Source organism: Astyanax mexicanus, chromosome 19, assembly GCF_023375975.1.
Source record: "Astyanax mexicanus isolate ESR-SI-001 chromosome 19, AstMex3_surface, whole genome shotgun sequence".
Taxonomy (NCBI): Eukaryota; Metazoa; Chordata; class Actinopteri; order Characiformes; family Acestrorhamphidae; genus Astyanax; species Astyanax mexicanus.
The window spans coordinates 38,338,007-38,348,526 of NC_064426.1; the positions used below are offsets into that span (position 1 = coordinate 38,338,007).

The 10,520-nt window shown below is 33.5% G+C and overlaps 1 protein-coding gene across 1 annotated transcript; it reads left to right on the forward strand.

Annotated features, from left to right (window-relative positions):
* The first annotated feature begins 1,092 nt into the window (after positions 1–1,092).
* On the forward strand, positions 1,093–7,216 carry syce2 (synaptonemal complex central element protein 2). Its single transcript, XM_022665062.2, has 5 exons — positions 1,093–1,228; positions 3,192–3,278; positions 3,370–3,458; positions 4,554–4,752; positions 6,973–7,216. The coding sequence occupies exons 2-5, from the start codon at positions 3,195–3,197 to the stop codon at positions 7,162–7,164; spliced, it is 564 nt and encodes a 187-aa protein (XP_022520783.1). The 5' UTR covers positions 1,093–1,228; positions 3,192–3,194; the 3' UTR covers positions 7,165–7,216.
* The last annotated feature ends 3,304 nt before the right edge of the window (positions 7,217–10,520 follow it).

Below are 10,520 nucleotides of genomic sequence, written 5' to 3' on the forward strand. Positions count from 1 at the left end.
TTTTGAGTGTTTCAAATACCCAGGTAAGCATCTTACTGCCTGTGATTGTGTAATACCATATGCATTGTAGTGTTGCTGCTCAGTGACCCCATGTTCCCTTTAGAGTAAACCTGACAGTGTGCCTGATAGTTATACTGCATTCTGCATCTGTTTGAACTGGGATGCTGAAATTTCCAAGGCTGTGACTGAATTGCTAGAAATGCTGACTTGATGCCTTATTGCCAGAGTCTGTCTAGGGAGAACTGAAGTTCAGGTCTTTGTTATATTGTATAATAAACTTTTGGTCCAGTTAGGTTTGATTTCACAATGCAGTTTAGTGAATGGACTTAATAACTTTACTACATCCTCTGGACATGAGTGATGTTCGAAAAGAGGAGGGAAAGGTTTTATAGAATAGAATAGAATTATAGAATATACTACATAAATAATTCTTTTAAAAGCTGTGCTGTATTTTTTTTACAGAATTCTATATATTTGCATTATAGTATCATATTATATAGTATGCAGTATTTACCATAACTTAAATAATTACACTTCTATAAATTCAGTAGCCCAAAATCTCTGAAGAACAGAATATATATATATTAATGTATATCTAACACCCCTGTTTTATAATTATAACATCTTTTAAGGCTGATAATGGAAAAACAACCTTTATTTAATAATTGTAGTTTTGTCTTGTGTAAATTGGGCTTATTTAAAAATCGATAGAGAGAGATAGCGAGAGAGAGATCACAATAATATATATAATATTATATATATATATAATTTAAAGGGTTCAGGAAGGCCAAGAACAGAAAACAAGAAAGTAAAATTCAGTTTTTTTTTTTTTTTTTTTTTTTTTGCTAATTATTATTTTTTTGCTACTATTAAATGTTTTTGACTGGGATATAAAACTGTTATAAAATAACAAATAAAACACTCATGTTAAAATATTATTAATGATACTGAGATGGTGATTTGAGGTGATTTAATAAATAGCAATACTGGAAATAAATACCTTACAAACAAAGTACTAAGTCGTACACTCATAGTTGTTTTGCCATTAGCTTCAATCGTGAGACAGACTTATTTTGGGCTAGTTTAAGCTTCTGAAGGGCGGGTTTTAGTCAGACTTTGGGCTGGATATTTTTGTTGGACCTGACCTGGCAACCCTGGCCGTTACTGAGCTGCGTCGCGTGCGGTTGTGGAGACGGTTGGAAATGCTAGGCTAACTCCAGCACGGAAGGTTTGTAGCGCGTTAATTTACTATTAAACTGGATTAATGTCGAGTTTAAATTTACAAAAAATCTGATTATTGTGATATATGAATGTCTGACAGCCGTTATTTTGGGTAAAATTACTGTAATTACGGTTTGTAGAGCTAATTAGTTAGCTAGGTCAGTTAACTAGGTTAATGAGCCAACTAGGCTAGCTAAGCTAACGGTTTTGCTAAGCGTTGGTTAGCTAGGTTATGTTAGGTTAATTAGCTAGATAGATTAGCTAGTTAGCTAAGCTAACTGCTTTGCTAAGCGTTGTTTAAGTTAGCTAGGTTATGTTAGGTTAATTAGCTAGATAGATTATCTAGTTAGCTAAGCTAACTGCTTTGCTAAGCGTTGGTTAGCTAGGTTAGCTAACTAACGTTACGTTACTTTGCTGATTATTGGTTAGCAAGGTTACGTAACGTTAACTGCTTTGCTAAATGTAGCTGGTTAGTTAGCTACTTGGCTAAGCTAACTGATTTACTAAGCATTGGTTAGCAATGTTAAGTTGAGTTAATTAACTACATTATGTTAGCTAGTTAGATAGCTAGTTAGCTACGATAACTGCTTTGCTGAGCGTTGGTAAGCTAGGTTAGCTAACTACTTTGCTGATCGTTGGTTAGCGAGGTTACCTAACGTTAACTGCTTTGCTAAGTGTTTGTTAGCTAGGTTATGTAAGATTGGTTAGTTAGCTAGACAGGCTAGCTAGTTAGTTAGCTGCTTGGCTAAGCTAACTGATTTACTAAGCGTTGGTTAGCTAAGTTAAGTTGAGTTAATTAGCTAGATATGTTAGCTAGTTAGATAGCTAGTTAGCTAAGCTAACTGCTTTGTTACGTGTTGGTTAGTTAGGTTGACTTAATTAGCTAGATAGGTTTACTAGTTAGATAGCTAGTTGGCTAAGCTAATTGCTTTCTTAAGTGTTGGTTAGTTGGGTTTGCTAACTGCTTTGCTAAGTGTTGGTTAGTTAGGTTAACATACTGCCTTGCTAAGTGGTGTTCAGCTAGGTTAGCTTATTGTTATGCTGAACGTTGGTTAGCTAGATTAAGTTAGGCTAATTAGCTAGATATGTTAGCTAGTTAATGAGCTAGTAATCTAAGCAAACTGCTTTGTAAAAGTTAAAGTACAGTACTGTGTTATTTAGTTATTACAGAAAGCAGTGAGAAGTTCTCAGAGTGAAAGGCAGAGTAGGAACAGTGAGGTATTTTTATAAGATCAGCTGAGGATGGTTTGTAATGATTCTTAACATTTTTATTATTGTAACGAGTAACAACGCATCACATAAAAATGGATTGGATTAAAACTATTAAACTCATGAAAAATATGAGTTAAAGTAAAAGTGGACTAGGAGAAAAAATGATGTACCTTATTTCAGTACTTAAGTACATTAGTGAAGTAAAAATAATCTCCAGTAGATACAGATGCAGTATTTTAGTAGTTAAGTACAGTATTGAAATGAAAATAATACTAGACACAGGTACAGCATTTTAGTACTCTTATAAGAAGACCTCACTGCTCCCGCTCTGCCTTTAGCTCTGAGCACTTTCCACTGCTTTCTGCAATAACTACATAACACAGTACTGTACTTTTACTTTCAGTACTTCAGGACTACATTTAAATACTTGTTATAATTAAGTGCAAAAAAATGGAATACTTTAGCACTTCCACTTAAGTGTGGAGCTTAAAGAGCACTTCAACTTCTACTTAAGTCATGTTTTTGGTACAGAACTTGTACTTTTACTCAAGTATGGGTTTCTAGTACTTTATACATGTCTGGTTTGGAATGATTCGTAACTGTTTTAAAGTTATAAAGAGCAACAATGCACATAAAAAAAGGATACAGCATTTTTTGTACTTAAGTAAAATAGTAAATAAGTTTTTCTTTGTTACTATGTAACTAGCTGACTTCAGCCTCGTACCTATGTAAACACTGGTCTTAATGGTAAACTACAGGTCATGGCTCAGCACTTCTTTGGACACCCTGGCTCCGCTACATTTCAGTCCACACCTAAAGCAGGTCCTCAGCGTGTCCCAGTGAAGGTATTTACATTGTCTTAAGCACTTTTGGATTTTTAAAACTACAAAAAATGAAATAAATCAAAAATATTTTTGTCCTTGTTTCTTGTTTTAGGCGGCAGAAGAGGGGCAGAACATAGACTATGACTCGACAGGTGAAACACTGTCATTTGTAACCCTGGATGATAGTCATGAGCAGCAAAGGTAGGCCAAGTTGTTGAAAAAAATGTTAAAATGTACCTAAACCATGCATTTGAGTTAATTGAGATTTGCCGGGGTAAAATATTACTCCAGTAAAAGAAAAAGCCTCTCTTTGGACCTCCACTTAAAATTAAAGTAAAAAAGTAAAAAAGTAAAGGTACCATGATTTAGTTTGGCTCTAATGTTCTGTTATCTTTTTTATAGCTAGCATTAGATACATTTTTGGTGAAAAGACTTAGGACTTACTGTCATATTGGCTAAAGCAACCTTTTACATAACGTTATTAACTAGTTAACTAGTAAACACTGATGTCTATACAGTGATCATAGGTAAAATAATCATTAGATAGAACCAAGTGGCTGTTAGGAGTAAGTGATATAGCGCTAAAAGAAAATCACGATATGTTGAAACATAAAAATCAACATTTGTCTATTTCATAAACAGTAACTTACCAAGACCCTGATTTTATATAAATTAACAGTGTAACAAAAAACATAAAAATAATGTTACAATAAAAATCTTCAACAAAACTAAAGTAAAGCATATGTAGTGCTGCAGATAAACTGCAAACAAACAATTAAAAGTAAATACAATAAATAGCCAAACAGACTGCTTTCAAGAATATTGCAGATACTGTTTTATTTATCTTTTAAAATATATTTTGCAGATGTTATAGTGTATGATACGCTATGGCACACCACTAGTGGTCATTAATTATGATTATTTTTTATTTGCAACTTAGTAACAAGATAAATTAAATAAAAACACAGTTTTCTTTACTATACTGCATCTATATATTTAATAAATTCCATAATTTAGGCATATGCATCCCTTTAATTGCAAAATTTGTAGGAATATGCATCCCTAAAATTGCGCGCATAGGCCAAATATGACTACTTTTTGGGTTTTTGATTTTAGATATTTTACTTTAAAATGCAGTGTATCCAAAACAATTGATTTAAAATAAGAAAAATGCATTGGTACTTTGTTATTGTCGACCACCATGTATAAAGGAAAGGATGAAAGTTATTAATAATTTATATATTCTTGTCATGCTCTTCTTTTTCTTCTTCCTCTCTTCTCTTCTGTTTGTTAAAGTGAGGATTCAGGCATCAACATATCAAGTAGAAGTTCACCTGTAACTGTTCCCGTGGATGATAGCATTGTTTCCAGCCCTGTTGCTTCAAGAATAGATGAGATTGGGAAGAAAGCGCAAGATCTTATTGAGAGGATCAACCAGAGCAGAGCCATGGATCAGAAGATCTTAAACAGCTTTGAGGAAAAGCTAATGCAGAAGGTAAGCTATTCGCAGACTGTAGAGCTTTCACAAATCGTAAAAGGTAAAGGAAAAATGACTTTATTTCTCTTAAAGTGTATGTATTAACTGTCTTTGTTACTTTCATTTCCTATAGATCTTACAAGTAAAAAAGACAGTAAATAGAGTTTTGGTTTAATTTCTGGGCTTTGCATCTTGCTGTTTTTTTGTTTAGTTTTGTTAATTACTTGCTTTTAGCTATTGAAGGTGGTACTGTAGGCATGGGTAAGTAAATTTAACAATTAAAAACCTGTTAGATAACACAAATTTTTATTGACTTTATTGTCAGTGCACAAATAGTACCATTTTTGAACAGCAAAACTGTTCATTTTTGTTTGTTTGAAATATTTAATATGGATTATCAGAAAAGCTCACTGTAAAGTTTTGTTAGTTATTTTCCATTTCCAAGTGTTAGTTAACAAAAGCCTTTAAAGTCCTTCATTTAATTTCCCCGTGACTGCAGATTCCACTTACATTTCCTAGTCTATAAAAAACAAGGTTAAAATATGCATTAATGCAAATTAATTTCACATAATCTAAGGTAATTAGGAAACGTCTGGTGTTTGAAAGGAGCTTGTAGTAAAAGTAGTCTGAGGAGAAATATAAAAAACACATAAATGCAAATAACTCTGTGTTTGCCTCTTCTTGAGAGCTTATACTCTGTGAATGCTCTGTTAAGACGTTTAGTTGGCCATGAACCTGCTGGTTTTAATCACCTTTGTAATTAGTCTGTGGAAGTAGAGGAAGCGGATGATTTGTTCTTAGAAAGCAAATCCTAGAAAATCCAACTGTTCTAAAACAGTTGACTGGTCTGGGAGTTGTAGTCGGGGGCGCGGCTTTGGCAAGGCCTGTGTTTCTTGTTACTGGATACTCTGCTGTCAGGCTTTGGCAGATGTCCTACAGAAGGACAAAACTATAATCAGGATAAGAGGAAAAACAGAGCATTAAACTGGGAGGAGAAGGAGAATGTAAACAATACTTTATAAAGAACATTGGACGGTTAATTTAAGAATACATGTTGAAATATTTTGGTAATCCCTTACTCCCTTAGGTTAACATTAAGACCAGTGTTTACATAGGTACGAGGCTGAGTTAGCTACTAATTAGGTTGTAAATGCCTAAAAATAATTAATAATTAGTTATAACACATACATAGAAAGGGCAACATGACCTGTTGTTTGGCAAATAGTGAACCCACAGCCATCTATATTGTTGCCATTTCTAATTATGTGTTATAACTGATTATTAATGATTTTTAAGGCATTTACAACCTAATTAGTAACCATTAATAAACTAATTGTAAACCATTTATAAACCCTTTATAAAAGTAGCCTTATTTTAAAATGGTGCCAAAGATATAAACAGTGGACTAATTGCAAATTTTACACTTATCCCTAGATAGTCCACTTAGAATACAATGTAGTGAGAGGTATAAAATACCAGTCAAAAGTTTGGAAACACCTAAATTTAGTGTTTTTTTTTTTTCATTATTTCAAAATCTTCTGCATTGTAGATTAATACTTAAGTCATTCTTAGGTTCTTCGAAGTAGCACCCCTTGCTTTGCACACCTTGGCTGGATTTTCTCAGTCAGATTTATGAGGTAGAGTCACCTGGAATTCAGGCTTTCAGTTAACAGCTGTGCTGAACTCATCAAGAGTTAATTACTTGAATTTCTTGTCTCTTAATAAAGTGTCTGAGAGCATCAGTTGTAAAGTAGTGAAGAGGTAGAGTTACAGGTATACAGTGAATATCTCTATTTGAGTAATGTTCTAAACCAGATTATGAAAAGCAAGAACTACTCAAATACGTAAAGATAAAAAACCTTTAAGTAATGAAGGTCAGTCACTTTTAAAGTATCCTCAATTGCAGTCACCACAAACACCATCTAAAACTTTATGATGAAATGATGATGAAACTGGCTTTCATCAGGACCGCCCCAGGAAATGAAGAGCAAGAGTTCCTTTCTTGTATAGGATAAGTTCATCAAAGTTACCAGCCTCAGAAATCCTGAATGTTAACAGCACCCTAGAGTATTTTAGTTTCTATAACACTTTTAAGTTACTACATGACTCCTTATGCATTCCTTCAAAGTCTGGATGAATCTGGTACTGTATATTGGTAGTGGAACAGTATTTATATTTATTTATATGTGTAAATCTGAAATCTAGTTCTATCTGTATTGTGTGTGTGTGACTCTGCAGGTGGGTGAGATGTGTCAGCAGGTGAAGGAGCAGATGTTTGAGTATTATGATAAGCACAGTCAGGGGATGGAGGTCAGGCTCACTGAACTATCAGAAGTGTTGGAGCGCAGCAGTCAGCTCAGCATGGAGCTGCAAGGAGCCAGCCAGACACTGGCAGCCATCAACAAAGGTCTGCAGCAAACGGGTCAATAGATTATATATTACTATATTGCTCATAATACTTCCACAGCCCTGTCTACCTTAAAGCCATCTACATTGAAATTATATAGAAATGGTTTGGATTGTTATTAGGGGATGACAACAGCGTACTACTGATTTAATGTATCTAGCAAATCTCGTCAGTGAAAAGATGGGATTCTCAAAATAATTTACAAAGATAAGATTTCTTGGCCAGAGGTCTGATAGATTGACATCAGAAAATAGAATTTAAATCTACACAGTTTGCAAGGCAGACTTGTCAGCATAGCAGCTAAAAGACGAATATAAAAGATGTACGATGTATTAATTTGTATGTACTTTGTTAGTTTTTGTGTTATTTTGTTTTATTATTAAAGTTATATATATATATATATATATATATATATATATATATATATATATTTAAAGCATAATCTATCAGACTATATTTGTAACAGGTTTAAAATTTGAGAAAATGCAATGGCTCCACACTGACTGGCAGAATTCATGGGACAGGCATTAGTTATAATGTCCTGTGACTTTTGCCATGTCCAACAGAAGCTAAAGAACGATGCACCAACCTGTGAGTGGGGATATATGTGTAGGGTCTATTGTATTGAATGTGGATGTGATTGATTTCATGGACAATTCTAGCCAGATGCTGCCGGTCACAATCATTACAACCCACTGCACTGTGCGAGAGAGTTCACTCACAAGATAACACCTCATACACTAAGATACTTTATCCTACATAAGAAGAAATGTTGGTTATCTAGTAATTACATTTCAGATGACTTTTTTGCTTCTACTTTTTACATTTCCACACAATTATCTAAACTTTCTGAACTTACATTTTAATAAAAACAGCCTCGTTACTCCTATTTAATTTCAGCTCGTTTTCATTCCGGATTCTCATCGTTCAATAAAACCCCCATCCAGATAAATCTCTCCATCCAGATAGAGTGAATCTGATTGTGATTGGATGTAGAGAAGTATAAACATATAGCATTCCGACTCCCTATTGGTTTATACTGTGATCCATCACACCTGCAGACGTCACGTCCCCCCCACACACACTCTAGTATGAAGATGATCCGTGCAGAGACTCTAGAGAACTCCAGACAAACTCCAGTCCAACTAAGCTTCTTTAATATATTTACATTCTTCTGTATGTAAAATATATTCATTTACAATGGGCATATATGCAGCTGAAACACTAGGGAGCTTAGTGCATACCAGATCTATCAACATTAACATTTTAATATACAGGGTTCATACAGTCATAAAAAACATGGAAAAGTCATGGAACTTGAAAATAGCAATTTCCAGGCCTGGATAAGTTTTGGAAAAATAAAAATACCCAGAAAGTTTTGGAAAAGTCATGGAAATTTGATCTACAAATATTGCTATTTCTGTTTATCAATGGAGAAAATCTATTTTGAGCTACAAATACATCTCAGCTCAGAGTTAATTCAGTAATTAAGTTAATTCACTACACTATGGAGCTCTCAGGATCTGACACATATTTTATTATTAAAGATTGTGTGTCTGATTAATTTTAGACTTACTATAATCAATTTCAATTATAGTTTTAGTTGATTTTATAGTTTTTGTTGGTTTTATTGTCCATGTCTGCACTGTTTTAAAAATCGTTTGAAATCGTCATGAAATTTTGCTTTGATGGCATGGAAAAATCATGAAATAATCATGAAAATGTATTGGTTAAAAAAAAAGGTTTATGAACCCTAAATATAACATTATAGTCATTATGGCTTTTAGAAAATGTGTCTAAGCTTTAGTCCTTAATGGCTTTACTTTAAGTAGTTTTTAACCAGTACTTTTACACTTTTACCTAAAGAGTAAAAAGCTTGAATTGATGCTTCAACTTCTACAGAAATATTTCATTAAACCGTAGTATCTATACTTCTACCTACAGAGTAATGGATGCAAACACTTTTCATACCTTTGATTCCATGACGTTTGGTTATGTCAGCATACATCTGATTAAAACGTCCATTATGAGCCAGTTTTTTGTCACAAATCCATAATAATAAAACATAATAAGCTCTTCATGTACATAAGACATCCAGGCCATTATAAAATGAGGATTGGATAATACTGAAATCCTCCTTTGGAGTTCCTGAAAAGCAGTGGGCCATGAGGTAATGGGAGCTTTTTTCATGGTAACATGCACACAATCTCCCCAGACTAGGTTAACTGTTCAAATGCAATGGAACAACAGATCCATTATAGAAGAGCTTAGACAATGTTCAGACGTATTACTGTGCATTACTCTGATTGAAACACCTTCAAACGCAGGTCTTACACATGTATTTGGTACATTCTGGGAAAAGAGTAACTACTCATTGGAACTGTTTTGGAAACAGATCACCACACTATGCAAGATACTGTATTTTATACTGTTAAATTTGGGTTTTTACAACTGAGGTTTTGTCTTTGCTGATCACATTTCCCTTATACATAAGGCTGGAGTATAGTGTGAGGGAAAAAGCAGAAACTCTTCCTCATAAAGACACTTAAAAAATACTAAAAAGAAAACATATTCTGGCTTGTTTAACACTTTTTGTTTACAGAATAATTCTGTGTGTTCCTGTATAGCTTTAATATAGTCTTCAATATTAAAAGTACAATGTAAAAAGAAAAAACACATTGAATGAAAAGAGGTGCATCCACATATGCATGACTGATATTGTATATAATTTGTTATTTCCCCTATTTATTTAGAGTAATTGCATTATTCTCATTATATCAGTGGCATAAACTACTCTTAAAATGACAATAATTTAATAATTTAATTTAGAGCAGTAGTTTCGTGAACAAAATACAGCTATAGATATGTATAGGTATATATTTGGAGTAAAATGAACTTTTTTTGTGCAGAAAATGAGAAATGTCTGAAATAACTAAAAAAAGATGCAGAGCTTTCAGACCTCAATTAATGCAAAGAAAACAAGTTCATATTCATAAAGTTTTAAGAGTTCAGAAATCAATATTTGGTGGAATAACCCTGTTTTTTAATCACAGTTTTTTCATGCATCTTGGCATCATGTTCTCCTCCACCAGTCTTACACACTGCTTTTGGATAACTTTATGCTTTCCCTCCTGGTGCAAAAATTCAAGCAGTTCAGTTTGATGGTTTGATGGCTTGTGATCATCCATCTTCCTCTTGATTATATTCCAGAGGTTTTCAATTTGGTAAAATCCAAAAAAGAAACTTATCCTTTTTAAGTTGTCTCTCATTTTTTTCCAGAGCTGTATTCTCAAATGAAAACTGTTCATAGTTAAAGGCCTATCTTCATATCTCAGCACTTCATTGCCATGCTATATCAAGTCCTGTCCTGTGTGTGATT

Bases quoted from the DNA above. Each gene is read 5' to 3' on its own strand.
- syce2 (XM_022665062.2), top strand. From the start codon at position 3,195: ATGGCTCAGCACTTCTTTGGACACCCTGGCTCCGCTACATTTCAGTCC. The intron at 3,279-3,369 runs GTATTTACATTG...TTCTTGTTTTAG, and splicing joins CTCAGCGTGTCCCAGTGAAG to GCGGCAGAAGAGGGGCAGAA. The intron at 4,753-6,972 runs GTAAGCTATTCG...GTGACTCTGCAG, and splicing joins AGGAAAAGCTAATGCAGAAG to GTGGGTGAGATGTGTCAGCA.